This window comes from Agrilus planipennis, unplaced genomic scaffold (assembly GCF_000699045.2).
Source record: "Agrilus planipennis isolate EAB-ADULT unplaced genomic scaffold, Apla_2.0 scaffold32, whole genome shotgun sequence".
NCBI classification, from domain to species: Eukaryota; Metazoa; Arthropoda; class Insecta; order Coleoptera; family Buprestidae; genus Agrilus; species Agrilus planipennis.
The window spans coordinates 1,688,712-1,707,743 of NW_020439506.1; the positions used below are offsets into that span (position 1 = coordinate 1,688,712).

Here is a 19,032-nt window from a genome sequence, read left to right on the forward strand (position 1 = left end):
TATATAATTAGCTCAAAATGTACATGGTATATTATAATTAATTAATTAATTAATAATAATCATAATAATAGTGAGAACAGTCAGTATGTATTTAGGACAATAATTAGTGGACTGAATTATTTATATTTAAAATATACACGATTAATAAATATGTATATAGATACTGATTACCGATGCATTGCACATGCAATATTATTTATTTATTACATTACTACGATCAATCGTTACATTATTGTTTTTAATTTTTATCTCTTTTTCGTGGTGAATACATCGCATCGGCAGTCACATGTATCGCCTGACAACATTTTTTTTTAATTATTCACACAGCTTCTGATTTTTTTTAATTATTTTTACTTTGCAACGTTTTATTACAGCACTGAGTCGTTTTTATTAAATGGCATTGATGATAATCAAAAGATTGTATCAATTTCTTATTGAAAAGGCACTTTTACACCTATTTAAATACTAACAAAGACGGAAGGTATGCATCATCATCATTTGAAGTGTTAAACGGAGTCGCAGCACTAACGATAAAAAAAATTAAATTGTATTCCCCCCTTCTAACAGTTTAATTTAAAAAATTGACCATGTTTAAAAAGTAAATGTGTTTATATATAATAATACTCACTGTCATTCATGTAAATTGATTCATCAGTCACCAGTTATGTATTGGCTTACAATTAATACCACCAGTAGAAATATCAGTGACAATTAATTAGTTAATGAAGCAGTTTTAACTGGGATTTAGTATTTATAAAAAAATATTTACAGTTTTCCTTCCTAATTAAAAATCGTACTTAAACCGTAATAACTTTGGCGTCTTTGCTAGACTAGCAATAATAAAAAAAATAATGTAAAAAGCAAACTAATAAAACATATTTTTCCTACACAATTGATCACAAATTGCTTATTCTCTTGGCAACAACTACAAAAAATATTGCGCACCAGAAAAATCAACTCCCTTTGAAATATTTCATCTTTTTTTTTTTCAATAAACAACATTTTATTTAGTGCGAGAAATTGGACAACACCAACAAAAGAATGACTTTTCACGAAACAACTCTATTGCTTCTTCTATTGACCTGTTGTTTATTGATAGATATACTTACAACTCTTGGTTACAGTGTTACTTACCCCAAGAGTAACATTTAAAGGTATTTCGAAGTAATGCAACGTTTTTCTTTATTTCACACATATTGCTAGGTTTCAGATCACATTTTAGCATCTAGTACATACACAGAGAACGACAATCGTTTATTAACAAATGCAATAAGATTAATTTAATCGTATTGCTTAGTACTGTCGACGATTATTTATTATTTTTTTCTTTCACCCTATCAGTTATTATTCTTGTTTTTCTGTTTGAAGAAAAAACGGATCAAAAATATCTGCAACAATTCTTACACAATAATCAATAACGTTAAATGACCTCTTGTCGTCTATCCTACGATTAAAAACATTTCACTTTTTCTTAAATGAGTCTTGAATACCATCTTTGTAAACACCATCATCAACAAGCAAACAATTTGTTACGGTACGACCTTTTTGTACTTTAAACATACGTGTTTTTCTTTTTAAAGTCTTTCGAGAGTTTCTTCGACCGCATTTCAAACAAGATGTCCGTCCTGCGGTTCGTTTGCACTGTAATAACCGAAACTTGACATTTCCTGTTTCTTCTGCGAAATATTTTGCGCTCCCTGACTCGTGTTATGTAAAACATCCGGTGGCGGAACGGTAGATGCAGTTCCAAGACCTTTTTGACCTCCACCACGTATCAAGGAGCCGTTTTGCGTTACCGGAAGTGGCGACGGCGCGAGAGCAACGTGTTGGGGAAAAGGTGGGACCGCCGGAGGCCCCGGGGCCCGATGATGGTGGTGATCGTGATTGGGAAAGTCTAAAGACGGCGGATAAGATAGGTACCTGTCAGCAACGTTAAAATACGAACCGTCGGCGGGAGGAGCCGGGGAGGGGGCGCTTATATAAGATGACTTGGCTAAGAAATAAAAATTAAATCAAATATTGATCGGACAGAACAAATTGAAAAATAAAACTACCTGAAAGATTTCCTGTGTGGTAATGTAAATTTTGATCGTCCCTGGGTCTAGTTTTATCTATGTGTTGCTGATGGTGGGGGTGAGGTAACGTATGTGTTTTTAGCATACTCGGTTGTATTTGCATTTCATAACCAGGATATGCAGTATAAGCTGCATTATAATCTTGGTGTTCCATCAAATATGTACTGGTTGCCTGTTTACGATTATCGTCCTGTAATTAGCAAAGAAAATTGCCTTAAATAATAAGTAACCTTTTGGTGGAGAGTAGGCTTTTACAGCCAGTGTCCTTAACTATGAAGTATTTTATATATATTTCACTTACATTGAATTAAGTTACTATTTTACAACTTAAACTTACAACGTAATCGTTGCTTCCTTCATTGCTGTATGTTTCGCTTTTTTCACTAAGGGATGATAACGTTTCCCCAGTAACGGTGTCATTATAGCTGCTCGGTGCATACATTTCTATGGTGGCTGATTTGCTGTTTTGATTGTTTTGCTCTAAATACGAATAAAAAAAGTGAAATAAACTAATAGACAAATAAATTATCAAATTGTTACTCGCTTATTTAGTAACAATAAGTCCAATCATTATAGCACATACGTATTTAATCTTGGTAAAAATGTTTAACAGCAATGTTAAAGAGGTACCAGGATACCAACAAATGTCAGTTCTTTTAAATAGTGTATGAACATTGCTGTTTGCAATTTTGTCTCGGTTTTCGCATTTCCCATCTCGAAAACTGCCAAAATAATCGTAATGCCACCAGAGTTGAGAGTTGCAAAATCGATAAAATAAAATTTGAAATGCCTCAGTTAAAGCAATTATTATCGCTAAAAGCGTGAATAACCTCTGAAGAAAATGTAATATTTAAAAAATTCATAACTTTGATAATTAAATGTTTTCAGCATCAACCTTTCAAGAAAAGTAGTGACCATTATACTCAATAATTAAGCCAAAAAGGTATCCTGTCGAACTCATAGTTTTTGCACAGTTACAATTTGCAATATTCTGACAAGTACTCTTACATAGGCCTATCTACCCCGCCCTATTAGCGCCTGAGTAATTTTTCGAGCATATTGACATTTATTGGGGCCATTTTTGAAATTTTACACCCTAGAACCCACTTTACATAGTGATATACTATGAGTGCCATTAAAACTTTTTACATCAAAAAATGCATTTAGACTGGCCTAAATACACTTTAATTTGGGTTTAATGGGTTTATGAGGTAATTAAGATCATTAATATTATACATAGGTTTTACATATAATAAAAAACAAAGTGTGATTAAAAACAAACCTCGTATACGTTTTGCGTGTTTCTTGAATATACAACCAGCAACGAGGCCGATATTAATTGATAAAAGAACGACTCCTATGACTGAAACTGTTATAATGACGATACGCGGTAGATCTTGTTTTTCTAATAAATCGTCTGGAATAACCTTTTCAACGGTGTCGGTAACGTGAGCTGTAATAAAGAGAATAGAAAGGGAAAATTACCTCGCAATCGTTTTTTTGATCTTCGATGTAAACAACAGCCTATTAGTAACACGTTTAGAAGTATTAGTGCCGTTCCAAAAACCGTTCCCATTATCAAAAGAATGCCTGGGAAATCTTTGAAACTTGCGTCGTTGCTTTGGGAGGGATACGGAGAAGGAACTTTATCTGTTAGTAAAAATTAAAGTCAGTTAGCATTAGTAAAAGCGATAAATTTTTTAAGCAAAGAAAAAGAAAGCGGTAAGAGTGTTAGTAGCTGTGATAATCAATGGACATGTTTATCTCCAAAATATAGGACTATATTGCACTTATTAACACTTATAATTGCTGTAATTTTTCTTGTAAACTATAAAATGAATCTTATTAAAAAAAGTGTGTACACTTGTGTTTATTTAATATTTACTTAAATGAACTTTTCGATTGCGTATTTAAATAATATCACTGTGTAATGCTGCAGCAGGGTGCGAACCCACTCCACCAACAAACAACGGCGACTACCCTTGAGTAGAAGTACAAATTCGCACCATTCCGTTGCATGCTAAAAGTTTACTGTTAATGCTCCCGAAAAAGTACAACTTCACAAATAAAATAAGAACATTTTTAAGATCTATAGCTGTGGAGATAAAACAACCCTACTCTTTAAATAAATAATTAATTTATCAAAGTAGACTTACTTGTAGTTTTTGCTGTTACTAAATCAGGCAAATATTTGCTTTCGCCCAATTTGTTAGAAGCCATTATAGAAAATGTGTAAGCAGTGTCCGTTTCTAGGCCTTTTATCACATAATATGTAACATTTGGGGTCGTAACGTCCTCATATTTGTATCCATTTTCATTTATTTTCCTATACCTTATACGGTATCTGACTTCCATACCTCCGTCAAAACCAGGGCTCCAGCTCAATGTGGCGGAGTCGTGAGTAACATTTAGTACCGTTAAAGTCTCCGGAGGGTCGGGGGCAGAGGTTATTTCCAAACGAAGCGTATTCGTGGCGAATCCAAGCTCATTTTTCGCGACGCACTCATAATTCCCGTAATCGGATGATGTTACATGTGATATTATTAATATAGATTCGGATGTTAATATGTCTATCTGTCGGAATGCCATGTAATACTTTCCGGAAACATTTGCCGCAATAGGACTCCCATTTCTTGCCCACGAATACCGAGGCAAAGGAGAAGCGCGAGTCCTGCAAATTAATCTTCCAGAATTTCCGGTGTCACTGGCGAATTTTTGTAGTGCAGGACTTTTGTCCATTTCCGGCTTATCTATAACAAAATACTTATTTCTTATAAGCTGATTAGATTTAGAAACAATGTAAGGATATCACTCATTCATTTTAAATAAATTAATAAATGTAAGTTGTATATGGTTATTCTTTAAAACAGTTTGCCTATCTAATTAAACAATAATTAATTAATAACCGTAGTAACTGAAGTTTATACAATTAACTGACCCCCCCACCTTGAAAAGTGACGTAATTAATTTTTTCGAAATAAAGATATTTTCATGCCTGCATGTCCTAAAAACATTTATGAAAATTTTTTGTATAGCTAACTAAGTAGGTACCTAAACTATAACTTATATTGATAAAATTTGCACGTAAAATTAATAATAAAAGTCCTAAAGCAGTCAACTATACAATTTACTATTATTATTCTCAGTTACGCTATATGTATTCTTTGACATTAATTTTTCGACGTTTCTGGCTGATGGAAATGTTATCCTACGCATTAATTGACTGACCTAGAAAGCGTTGTAAGATTAAATGATACAACTTGGTGTAGATGTGGAAATTGTTTGTGTTATGTTAATTGGAAACTAATAAAGATGAGACATGAAGACGCATGTATTATAACTAGATTACGATGCATTTAAAACAGAACATTTTTTCATTAAAGTTCACTTTAAAGCTCCTTTAATTATTTATTTAGCATTTTTAGTGTAAATTTGGTTAAATGTTTCGATAGGGTCGGTAAAATATATAAATGCTAGGCTAGTCGAATCGTATCAAGAATAAATTATACGGATTAACGTCCCATTAATAATGCAGCTTTACTTTAAAAATCAGCTTACGTTTAACAATGAGCATCACATCTCTAACAGAAGAATTTCCAATTCCATTTTGAGCAATGCATTGAAATTCGCCTAGATCGTCACGTGTTACTCGTTTTATTTGTAACCACGACGTCCGATTATTCTTATCATACGTTATTACTGCCCTTCCTTCGAAATCGAACCCTACTCTCTTCCAAGCAACGGTATCGTCTTTTAAGGGATTCCCACTAACCGAACACCACAATGTTGCGTCTTCCTCTGGACTGACTACCACATTTTCACTCACAGACATTATAGTAGCAGGATCTAAAATAATCTTTCATTTAATCTTTTATTACTTTTTTATAATTCTGTTAATTTAACTTACATTCGACGCTGACGTTAACTTGTGCTACGGAACTTCCCTGAGAGTTTAGTGCTTCACAAGAGTAGGTACCTGCGTCATGTCTATTCAGTTTCGTTATATTTAGTATAGGCCCATCGGAAACTATGCGGTCCATTCCGGAACTGGAAGCCATTTGTGCTACAGGAAGACCATCCTTTGTCCAAGTATACGTAACTGAGGTAGGATTTCCATTTGCTTGTAGTGTTATAATTAAAGGCTCCCCTTCAATACCATATACTTCTTCTTCAATGTTCTTCTCAAACACCGGCTTATCTAAAGTGAAATTATTGAATAGCTATCCAAATATCGAAAACACCGTTTGTGTTGTACTTACAAAGTACTTTCAAAGGGAAAGCTTGATGTGCTGATATTTGAAGTACCTCGTTTGAAGCTTGACACGTGTACACGATTCCGTTCATATCTTCAGTGATGTTTAGTTTCAGATCGATGGAAGAAACTTTTCCCCCATGCAGGCCGGGTTTCGTCGAATTAGACATACTTTGAACAGGAATGCCTTCCCTCCACCATGATAATTTTGCAGGGGGATTGCTGGAACTACAGTCGCATATCAATGTAGCTTCCACTCCTGGTTTCAACACTTCTGGTTCCACACGAATCTTTACTGTTTCAGGGGGGACTGTAAGACAATAATACGTTGATGAGAAAACGTATAAGGGGTTAAGAAAGTGTTGCTTACAATAAACACTCATGGTTATGGTTTCAAATAAAGGTATTTCAGTTGCTGGATTCGTTGCTTCACATCTATATCTAGATTCGTTGTCGGTATAGTTTGTTAATATTTCTATCTCAGCTGTCACAGACTTCTCGGTAGTTTTTATCTTTGAATTAATCTAAAACAAAGATGGTACAAATTAAATTCAATTATGGTTGCTTTAAGTAAGGGGTACCTTTTTATCATTTCGGTACCATGTCATCGTTGCTAGAGGGTTACCCCCTGATGAAGTACACGAAATTCTTTGGACGGTTCCCACAGGCACACTAGTGCCTTTTGTATACCCATGAATGAAAGGCTGACTAGGAGGATCTGTATGGAAAAATGTGATATAGTAAGGAAACTTTAGTAGTTGACTACTATTATGCACATACATAAAACATTAATTGTATGTGTCGATACTACATTCTCTGTAAGTTGCATGTTGACCCCATGACATATTACGACCAGACTTTTCTTATTAGGTTCCACTTGGACGGTTATATTTGATATCGTGATCCAACCACCGTCTGGCGAAACGGTAGTTCGTGAGGTGGCATTTCTCATTTGGCGACCCCCCACCATCCACTTTATATCAGCTGGCGGGTTACTATTGGCAGTGGTGCACGTCAGAGGGACTACGTCTCCTACCCTAGCTTCCGTTGGACCGGTAATGGTTACGTGAGCAGGTGAAACTATAACAAAACATTTGATAAGATTAATCATGACCTAGGGTCCCTTTTGAAGTGAGATTTCTTTTGGAAGTGAAGTGACTCGAATGCTTATACATATACATAGTTGGCATTGTATGGCTTTAGGTGATATACGTGTAAAACGAATATAACTATATCTGACATATCTCAATGTAGAAATAATGTGATGTATAGTGCAGTCGAAATACGAAGGCAAAGTCCCCAATAAATATCGTTTTTCTGTAAATTTGCCCATTTATTTAGGTACAAATGACAAGACAAGCACGTTTTCAACCGTCTCATTCTATTCGATTGATTATTATGAAACGTGGGTGCAGGTCTCGACGCAGCTGTGAAGGAGGCGTGTTTAGAGAGTAAAGACAGGATCTCTTCCGTTTGTAAGAACGAGAAAAACGATATGCCCTTAGTGTGCATTATTTATTGGGGACTTTGCCTTCTTATTTCGACTGCACTATATCAAGTTGTCTACAGTTACATGTATTGTAAGGTAAAATCTTGGCTGTGACGCGCTTTTCGTTTTGTACAACCCTCAGAAATTTCACTTCTACCGCACGTGGGGGCCATGCACACTTTTCTAGAATAACTTACAGAGTACAGTCAGGTCAATTTCAGCCTTCAAAGGTTTGACAGACATAATATTGCTGGCCTCGCACTTATATCGCGACTTGTTGTCTCCAGCTTCAGCAGTAAATGCGTAAATGTTTTCGGAAACCCTGCCAGCAGTTCGATAAGCCATTCTGATCTGTTCTCCGTTTTTGTACCAGATTAATTGAGCTGGAGGATTACCCCCTCTACTCTTGCAAACCAATTCCACCGTGGTTCCCTTCCGTACCGTCTCCCCTTCGGAATATCCTTCTATGTAAGGTTGTCCCGGTGGATCTGTAGTAGTTCAATATTAGATTAGGAAATTAATAAAATCCATTTAGAGGAATCTACGTACATAAAACGCTTAAATGTACTGATGTTCTCATTGGGACATCAGGTGATAGAGCTTCCTGGTGTGCTTCACAAGTATATTCTGCATAATCGTCTTCGGATGTTGGTGTGATTGTTATACGTGAGTGTGTGTCAAATCTGGTGACTTTTTTCACTCCAACTCTTGACGAAACTTCAATAGTATCGTCTTCCCGGTTCGCTAAAATTTAATCATCAGTTACTTTTCTTACTTGAACTTAAAAATAAAATCTTACGTATGTTTAAAGCTATATTGCCCCGATACCAGACTATTTTGGCAGCAGGTTTGGCATTTCTAACTCGGCATTCAAGGGTCAGTTGTTCTTTCTCTTTAATTTCTATCTTTGAATTATGAGGATGGTCTAAAATCTCTACGGAGGATGGGGGTGCTGAAACAATAAAGAATTTGTTTTCTTAAAAATAGATTTTAAACCTTATAACAGTTGGGATAGGAATATTGTGGGTTAACTTTGATTGATCTTAAAAGTTCAACAGAACTTTGTAGGCAACGGAAAGAGACATTAATTTAAAACTTGGTATATAAGTCAAAAGGATCTATTTAAAGAAATTATTTTCGAAACCGTGGGCGCGTCCCTTCATTATTTTAAACAGAATAGCCCAATTTTATTCAGTTGAATAACTTATTTTTAGGGATAACGTTTATAAAGGTGATATACTTTCCTAAAATTAATATTTTTCAAATTATAATTAATTTAAGGTGAAAATTTTAGTAAAATAATCAGTGGCAAATAAATTAACACCTCTGGGAAAAATCATATACGAGTTTAGGAAAATGGTACGCAGACCCCTAGCCAATATCTCCTTTGCTTGGCTTATTCAACTTGTTTTATTAATTAGGAAATATGTTAAAAATAGAATTTTTTTTATAATTTCGTGTAAAAACGACTATAGATAAAACTGCTTGAGAAAATCGAAATTACAAAAGGGCATACGGATTATAAAAGTAATATCGGTCCTTAGTTCGATGTTCAGTGAATTGATCAATATTTGGATTCAAATACCCCATAGTAAGTCGGTTACTATTTACTATAGCGGAAGGAGATAATTCCTAAATCTGTTACAAAATATTATAAGGTTAAAATAATTTAATTCGAAGTGGTCTGTATTCTGTCGAAACTGCCAGACGCGGATCGCGATTTCGATCTTTTTGGATCTCATCAGCGCGTCGTAGGCAGCTCCGACAGAACACAGACCAACTTTTACCTGCTGTCTTAACAGTGCGTTTCAGAAAATACTACAAACGGCACAGTGAGCGCCATCTGTAGCACGATGCTACATTTTAGGATTACGTATTTTTTTATTATAAGGTTTTCTAAAGGAAGACTTGAACATTGTAAATGCAATATTTATTATTAATAGAACCAAAGAATCCTTTATCCCAATAATAAGAAAACAGTTGATTAATCGGTTGCCCCCCTCCCCCCTAAATAGAATACTTCGCTCCGGGTAATTTGCCACACCCGGGAGGGAGTATGCTATTTTTAACACTAATTGATATCTACTTTGAAAAGAAGATTCATTAGAAATTTGCATTCTACTTTTAATTAATGGAAATCTCGAAGGATAATCATCTATAGCTGGGCGTGAAAAAATGAAAATCGCTGAAAATGACATTATAAATGATTGTTTATTATTGCTGCGCAAGTTTAATTGATCCGTGTATTTGCGAAATCTTCATAAAAAAAGGCGACTCAGATTAACATCTGCATGTAACTTTTGGACAGTTTCAATCAAAAAAGGACTTATTTATTTATGTTTCCTTAAAGTTAACTGGGCTGCATAACAAGACAGCACCGAATCTTTTACACATTAATTTCAATATCATTATCAATCACAATTCTCTCGTTTCGTATTCTCTTAATTCTTTACACTTCTAAATTGTAAAAAAAAATCCAGTAATGTAACATAGTTTTGTTCATAATGCGGATGTCTTCCCTTAATCTACTTTGAAGAAAAAGTAGGGAAAAAGTGAATTATATTTCTTCTTTATAAGAAAAAAAAAAAAGAAAAATTAGAATAAGTGGCTGATTTTCGGTATCTAGAAAGTAAGATAACTGAGGATGGAAGGAGCAGCAAAGTAATAAAACTGATAGCGTTGAAATGAACCGCCTTATCAAAAAGAAGCCACTTCTAAGCTCGCAAATGGTTAATATAGAAATTCGAAAAAGATTGCTAAAACCGTAGATATGTATGGAGCATGGCTCTGTACAGGCGCGAAAAGTGGGCGGTGGGCGCAGCGGGGAAAGAAAAGGTTAGAAGCGTTAGAAATGTGGTGCTACAGGCGAATGATGAGGCATGAGTGTACCATGGATAGAAGGTTAGAAATGAGGTAGTATTAGAAAGACTAAGAGAGCAGAGGGCGCTATGGAGGTCAATAAGAAATAGAGGGGGTAAGACACCCTTTCAAGCATGAAGAGCTAATTAATGACATTGAAGCAGAAGCAGGATTTAAAACGAGTAGACCTAGAATAGATTATCATTCACAAATAGCTAAAAATATGAGATGTTCTAGTTTTAGCGAAATGCAGAGGTTATCTCAAGATAAGAAAAAGTGGAGGTGCGTGTCCAACCAATTTTAGGATTGACGACGTATATGATGATGATGATAACAAGTTTTTTTTGTTATTCTTTTACATGTAGGCATGTACGTAAATAAATTCAAAATGCCTCTGTTGGAATATTACTTATTAATTTCTACTGTAGAGAGCACGAAGCAAACTTATACCATATTAAAGAAAATATGTAAATTTTTGATTTCACACGTCCAGTAGAACCACAAAATTTTTATTTATTACTGTAGATCTTGTTAAAGTGTACCAAGTTTCAAATCAATACCTTTTTTCATGTCCTATAAACTTCCAATGATATGTGTATGATATCATAAAGACAGGTAAAATAAAGTGAATATAAATATACATGATTTTCCCGAAAACGTGCACATTTGTCATCCACATAGTGTCGCGCTCCAAACATACACTTTTCATGATCAAAAAGGGGACAAAGAAACATTCCATGAATGCCTTCTAATTCTTTAAGTGAAGGGAGTCTAAAAAATTCTAAACAAGAAATTACGAAATTCTATGAATTACGGCAAAACAGCCTTTAAAACAATATCGAATTAATATTCGTCAGCTGTGTAAAAGTGAAAACTACAAATATTGTGATGTGTGCTAATAAACGTCTATAATCCAAAATTCTTAGAAAACAAAGTAGAAAGAGGAAACTGTGGTAAATATTAATTAAAAAATTAAAAAGAAGATTCACCCCTAATTATCACAAGAAACTTTTTGAGCAGACACGTCTAGCGTTGATTATGGAGTGGGCAAAACACGTGTCCGCTCAAAAAGTTTTCTGTGGTAATTAGGGATGAGTCTTCTTTTTAATTCTTTAATCTTCGAAAACGATTCGAAAGACTTCACTTATTATATGAATCCAAAGCTAAAGAATTTCTTTCTCTTATTATAATGTGTAAAAGATCACAAACAAAATGGGGTTGTAAATATTCTGATGTAAAACGATTGATGTTGATTTTACATCAATAAAATTATTTGCAACCCTATTTTAGCTCTAATCTTTCATGGTAAACAAACAATTTTGGCACCAGTCTTTTTTCCAATTAAAACGGGTGACACAGGTAAATAAGGAAGCATATAGACGAAGTATTTGTTGCTGACTCAATAAACTTTAACATAAAAACTATATTTCAGTCACTTCAAACAGAAAAATATGAATCANCTTTTTTCCAATTAAAACGGGTGACACAGGTAAATAAGGAAGCATATAGACGAAGTATTTGTTGCTGACTCAATAAACTTTAACATAAAAACTATGTTGATTTTACATCAATAAAATTATTTGCAACCCTATTTTAGCTCTAATCATTCATGGTAAACAAACAATTTTGGCACCAGTCTTTTTTCCAATTAAAACGGGTGACACAGGTAAATAAGGAAGCATATAGACGAAGTATTTGTTGCTGACTCAATAAACTTTAACATAAAAACTATATTTCAGTCACTTCAAACAGAAAAATATGAATCATACTTAGAGTTGTCATCTCTAAAATTTGGAAACCAGGACAAGACGCGTGAAAACCCCGGATTTTAGAGTCCAGAACCCGGACATGTCAACAGGCTTTTTTAAACATAGTCAGTATAATAAAAAACAGTTGAAAATGTCATAAAGTCACAGTGCGAGTGTCGCGGACGGTCCAAGATTTTAAATTTTTAAACCCGGACTACAAATGAACCCCCCCCCCCAGGACGCTCCCCGGATGCCCACTAAACTAGGACAAATCCGGGGAAACCCGGACGGATGGCAACCCTAATCATACTCAATCTTTGCAGCTGGCGATATAATGCAAACACCACTATTAGTCTAGAAAACATCCAATATTTAAAAAATGAGCAAATGCCTACAAGGTTTTCGTAAAAAAATACTTTGTACTTAAGTGAATGTAGAAAATTAAATAGGTACTACATAAAAGTATTTTGAAAATACACATTTTACATTTAAAATTTAAAATGCAAAAGGGATTTTTTTTTTATTTTGTATTTTACATTTGAAATAACAAATCAAAAAAGTATTTGCATTTTGTATTTAAATACTTTTAAAAAAACATTTTGCACATCTCTGGTAGTAGTCAATAAACGTGTTATAAAAATGTTGACTCACGAGCTAAATAATTAAAGGAGAGATGTGAAGTTCACTTTCGAAAGTTACATTTTCAAGCATGGAGCAGGCGTAGCAAAAAACTTCCGCAGATAGTTAGTTGTGTAAAAGCTTTTATTACAAGTTGAAGCTAATCAGGAGAACAAAAGACAAGTTTCCGTTCCACTTTATATCGTCATTAAAAGAAACTTATCTATCTACCTGTTTAATATTTATATGTAGGGAGATAAAAATTGATACAAACTTTATCCATCTTTAAGAAAGTTGAGACCGTTAGCTTACGGTGAAGCACTTTTAATAAATGACTTATACTAAAACTCTTGAATAAATTCCACTAATGCTTATTTTTCTCTTTTGGGATCAGTCAAATGGCGCTGATAACGGAAATTTTTCAAGAGTTTCTACTCTGTACCGTTGCAATTGTGGAACTTTTAAAACGATATATACTAATTACTATTGGTACAATATGTAAGCATTTTTTACGGTGTTTTTAATAGGTATACTTCGTTTACTTTCTATAGCGATGTGACCTTCAGTTTGACCGGCGCAAAGTAGAAAAGAACAGCACCAAGCCAGAAAAGGAAGGAGACAACTCTCGGCCAAACTCTTAACCGGTGTGGAGCGTATAATCCGTACAGTACTGCACGGAAAAATTGACCATTTTATCGACTACAATTTCATTGCTCAAATGTGCTGTTATTGGTACCATTTACTACTGAAAATATCAACGAGATGTTTATTTATATTTGAAGACATATTAAAGGCTTTACCGCTTGTTTTAGACCCGCACTACTATTCATGATTGAACAACACTTTCGGCAGGTACTGTATGAAAAAGTATGTTTAATGAACAAGAGTCGAGAGTATAATGAGCTTTTTTCTCCCTACATACAATTTTTCCAGCGCGCATCCAAGACATGGGAAGGGGCACATCGCTCGAGAAAGTAAATAAAGTTTTAAAATTTGAGAAAAATGTAAATCCGAAAGTAATTCATTCTAATGTTGTGAAATTATTAAAATCTATAAAAGTAAAATCATAGACGAGTCTACCGATGTACCAGAATAACGCAAGAAAATACTGGATAGACTTTGATCAAATTTTTTTAGTTTTATTCCTTTTACGTTCGATCTTTATTCCAATAAAATGATTACGATATTCCAATTTAATATCATGTTATTAAATTTTTCGTGCACGTAGACAATAACAGCCGCAACTATGGATGTTCTCTTGCCACTGATAAGAGAGACAAGTGACGTGGTAAGCATGCGCAGAACAAAATATTTCTACTTCGGCTTCATTGTGAAGTATGCGAAAACCGCGCATCATTTGCTGGAGCGGCGACCTGCCGAATTCGCAATAATCAGCTGGTTCCTTAATAAATTTTTATAAATTTATAGCGGTTTCTTTGTTGTGCATCAAAATTAAAACTTTTTTCGCATTTTTTATTCAATTTGCACTTTAAAACTAAAAGTTTCCCGTAATATTGTTGCAATTTGAATTGGAAAATTTGAAAAAGAACACTTTCTAAATACGCACATCAGTGATTTTATAAAGGTTCTATTTTCCTTTTAATTAGACTAGTTCTTCCCCCCTATAAGTCACTGTGAGCTCGAAACTGTTAGCACCATTCACAAATCCTTTCTTTGTGTTAAAAATTGTTTGAAAAATTAAATTTCAAGGAATTGTTTGTAAATAGGTATGCAACACATCGTACACTTTAGCATAATAACTTGCTGATACTAACTACGTAATAGTAGTTTGCCCTAATAATGTCTTTTATATATAATATTTACAAAAGCCTAAAAAAGTTAGAGCCGTGGTTTTGTTTTCGTATATAAGTATTGTCTAGAAATAAGACAATAAACGTGACATTCATTTTCATTTTGTACATTTCATATGTACATATAGAGAGCTCTCTTTCGTATGGATGGCGGGGTCACTGGTGCATTTTGTGACAAATACGATTTGAACTCGTCTTCAACATTTACTCTTTCAGCTTTCAGCTTTGGTCAATATTGAGATAGCTCGTGTGTGCTTTCAGAGTTGCAACTTACATCCACACAACGTTCCAATATATTGCATAAAGTACCCTACTTACAACGTACAGCGTACATATAACAGTTTACACACCAGCAGTAGCGCGTAATTTTACTTTTGAAATCGTTACGCTTTAAAGCAAATACATCTAAGTACCAATAAACGCATAAAAAATCTAAAGAATGTAGCTACGGGCGGGTTCGGATGGGTCATTGTCGACTTTGATTTATTTATTGAATAATATTAAGGGAAAAATGGAGAATAGTAACATAAAAAAATTAATATAGGTAATTCAAAATGTTCTACATAATGCGTTTTTATTTAATGATGCAATTGTATATTAAACACTAAGGAAAAGGGAAAGCAAGTACGACGTCATTTCCTCCTGAGTATGAATTAGAGCCGAAGAAGATAGCAACAAACTCCCGTAAGGGGTTGCTATACTTTCTTCCCGAGGCTCGTATATTTATATATATTTTTTACCATATCCCTACCCCGAAAGAATTATATTTTAGGGACGAAACCGCTACATAACATAGTAAAAATACACGAAGTCCTATTTACTGTTTATTATTTTTAGGTAAGTATTTTAGTGCAGGGTTGAGTCGCCATCAATTAATGCTCGCAAATGATTAATTTAGAAATTCGAAAAAGATTATTAAAGGTGTATATTTGGAGCGCGCGCTATACGGGTGCGAAACATGGACGGTGGGCGGGGCGAAAAAAAAAGTTAGAGGTGTTCGAAATGTGGTATTACAGGTGAATGGTGAGGATATCGTGGATAGAAAAGGTTAGAAATGAAGAGGTATTAGAATGAGTAAGAGAGCAGAGGACTCTATGGAAGTCAATAAGAAATAGGCGAGATAGGTTGGTAGGACACCTTCTCAGGCATGAAGGTCTAGTCAGAAACATATTAATGGTAGAAACAGGAGTTAGGAGGGGTAGAGATAGACCTAGATTAGATTACTGTTCGCAAATAGTTAAGGATGTGGGTTGTTCTAGTTTTAGGGAAATGTGAAGATTAACTCAGGATAGGAAAGAGTGGAGGTGACGATTGTATGAGTATTTTAACGTCCAAATCAAGAACTTTTGTGATTTTTCTCTCTATGAACATAATTGGTAAATTACTAAATTTCACATTCTGACCAAGGGATGACAAAAAATGCCATACGCGCCAGGGAAGTTAATTAACACGCGATCTAAAGCCGGAAATACTTCTGAGGAACGTTGTTATCTTTCGCATTCATTTGTCAAGTGTACACAGTCATTTGTTCGAAAAACCAACGATTACGAACGAACGGTATCTATCGACGGTTGGTAAACTCAAAAAGATCGCAAGTTAATGCGAATTCCGAATGTTAGCGAATGTTTATAGGTGTCATTACGGATTTATTTTCAGAAATTTGCTACAATTCGCCGAAACAGTTAATTTCGCTTTTATGCATTATTATTATTCAGCAGTACAAAACAGAGGATAGAGCAGAGTAGAGTGACTTCTATGCTCGCGAACGGTTATAATTTATAAATTCAAAGAAGATTGTTGAAGGTATGTCTGGAGCTCGGCAAAAGAGAAAAGGTTAGAAGCGTTCGAAATGTGATGTTACAGGCGAATGATGAGGATACCGTGGTTAGAGAAAATTAGAAATGGGAAGGTGTTAGAAAGAGTAGGAGAACAGAGGGCACTAAGGAATATAAGACATAAAGGGCTAGTTAGAAACATATTAGAAGCAGAAACAATAGTTAAGGGGTATAGAAGTAGACCTAGAGTAGATTACTGCTCACAAATAGTTAAGGATGCGAGATATTCTAGTTTTAGGGAAATGGACGATTAACTCAGGATAGAAAAGTGCGGAGGTGTCCTACCAGAGACAGACGAAATGAAAACGGCAGAGAGGTGACAGATTATCTGTGAAAAAATAATACTGCCCAAGTAATCCATGGAAGCCACAGAAAAACTTGGAGCAGTGGAATGTTTATGTTTAGGAAATTGAGAAATTTAGCCCAGGATAGGAGAGTGCAGAGGTGTGTCCAAACAGTCTTAGGACTGACGATCTTATGATGGTGAAGGGAATGAGTGTGTGGTGGTTCGGGCGAAAACAATGAGACAGACGAAATGAAGACGGCTGAAAGGTGACAGATTATCTGTGAAAAATTAATAATGCCCCAGCATTTGCCCAAGTAATCCAAGGAAGTCACAGAAAAACTTAGAGCAGTGGGATGTCTAGTTTTAGGGAACTGGAAAGTTTAACTCAGGATAGGGTAGTGCAGAGATGTGTGTCCAACCAATCTTAGGACTGACGACCTTATGATGATGATAAGAGGAAAATATGAGTGTAATTAAGTTATTAGTGGCCAGTACTTCGTACATCATTATTAATCAAATCATACAACAATGAAAAAGAAAACAGAGAATTGTTTAGATGAATAACTTGTATTTCAACAGAAACAGATTTTTTGATAAGAACATACGACTAGTACTCACTATTTTAAATAATAATAAGCACGTGGTTAGTGATGTTCACATACCAAACGAAAACTCTCGAATAGGTGGAAAGCTAGCAAATGTAAATAGGGCAGGGTAATTCGTTCATATTTGTAACTCTACCTCTCTAGCAACGTTTTCGCGAATGCATACGAGCGAGCAATAATAGCGAGAACCTAAACGAACACGAACGAATGACAAAAAAAACTGTTGGGTGTTTCATTCCCATCAGCCAGTAATGCTGATGGGCGAGCAGTCCCTCCGGTCTACGCCGGAAGGTAAGGTGGAAGGTCTTTTCAGGAATCGTGGAAATGGGTGGATGATGATATGGGTGAGAAAGATGAGACGGATGAAATGAAGACAAAAGAGAATGAATGATTATCTGTGGAATATGTATCAGCATTTGACTAAGTGATTCAAGTAAACCACGGAAAAGTTGGACCAAGGTAGACGGACCCGGAATCGAACCGGGGTCCTCCCGAATGCTAAGCAATGGTCTAAACCTCTAGACTATGCCGCTCAGTACGAATAACAACGTTTTTCAATGTATTCTCAGCTTAAGACATTCTATAATATAGTCTGTTATCACGGAATTCAATGCGTTTTAAGGCACCTATATGTGGCATTGTGGTGGGAGTACAATATATACTTGTGGTTTTGTATTGTCATTTTTACAAAACTCGAACTTTGTCTCATCACGCTGAAAAAAAACTGGCATGTGCTTGTTGTTAGGATTTAAGGGAGTTGTCCCTCCTAATACCAAAGAGTGAAATTTTGTAACACAAAATAAGGATTACTTTATTTTTAAAAATCTGTACAAAAGAATAAAAGAAAAAAAATTAAAAAACAGAATGAAATTAAAATGGCATTTTCAAAGCTTTACTAGCCGTGAATTTATTTCCGTGATATTGGTGACTGAAGTGTTCTATTCTAAATATGTATCTTCATTTTTTTAAAAATAGATGTAATATCCTTATTTACAAGATTCAAATCCCCCTGCTGTCTGTTTTGCTCACACAATTCCCTTAGACCTGTAATATGTCTTTTATTGTTTTAGAAAGATGCATATTTGTACTATTTGGTGTTATTAAATAAGACTGGCGCATTACTATTTTAATTTAGTATTTTCAATTCCGTTTCATGTCGTAAGATTGAACGTTAAATTATACATCATTTTGTAATTTGCTTCTGCCATCAAAACCCTCGTTCTCTTTGTCCCCATTGAATAAGAATGATGAAGAATAACGACTAATAATTCAGAAGCTTTTTGATGCGCCAGCCGAAAAGAAATTCGAAGCTTTACTGTATTTTTCTTTATAATTCCGTAATGTCTCGAGTTTTACAAGGAGAAAAAAGGAAAATATCTGAATAATATACAGAAATATAAGTCTTGCTTAGAGGAAAAAATACACCTCTGGGGATGTGATTAAGTTAAAAATGC

General features: G+C 34.7%; 1 protein-coding gene across 2 annotated transcripts in view; it reads right to left on the minus strand.

The window, feature by feature from the left end:
* Positions 1 to 1,163: 1,163 nt before the first annotated feature.
* LOC108733673 (nephrin) overlaps positions 1,164 to 19,032 on the minus strand; it is a 76,592-nt gene continuing 58,723 nt past the window's right edge. The window contains exons 4-17 of one of the 2 annotated variants that reach the window (XM_018464937.1): positions 8,616 to 8,768; positions 8,366 to 8,560; positions 8,014 to 8,304; positions 7,108 to 7,407; positions 6,909 to 7,045; positions 6,698 to 6,851; positions 6,335 to 6,637; positions 5,983 to 6,273; positions 5,634 to 5,921; positions 4,232 to 4,825; positions 3,561 to 3,725; positions 2,413 to 2,555; positions 2,055 to 2,265; positions 1,164 to 1,993 (exon numbers count right to left, since the gene is read on the minus strand). In XM_018464937.1, coding sequence (XP_018320439.1) covers positions 1,608 to 1,993; positions 2,055 to 2,265; positions 2,413 to 2,555; positions 3,561 to 3,725; positions 4,232 to 4,825; positions 5,634 to 5,921; positions 5,983 to 6,273; positions 6,335 to 6,637; positions 6,698 to 6,851; positions 6,909 to 7,045; positions 7,108 to 7,407; positions 8,014 to 8,304; positions 8,366 to 8,560; positions 8,616 to 8,768 — 3,611 coding nt within the window. In that variant the 3' untranslated portion in view covers positions 1,164 to 1,607. Of the gene's footprint in view, positions 1,994 to 2,054; positions 2,266 to 2,412; positions 2,556 to 3,357; positions 3,529 to 3,560; positions 3,726 to 4,231; positions 4,826 to 5,633; positions 5,922 to 5,982; positions 6,274 to 6,334; positions 6,638 to 6,697; positions 6,852 to 6,908; positions 7,046 to 7,107; positions 7,408 to 8,013; positions 8,305 to 8,365; positions 8,561 to 8,615; positions 8,769 to 19,032 lie in introns of both variants that reach the window. The other variant, XM_018464936.1, reaches the window with a different exon arrangement.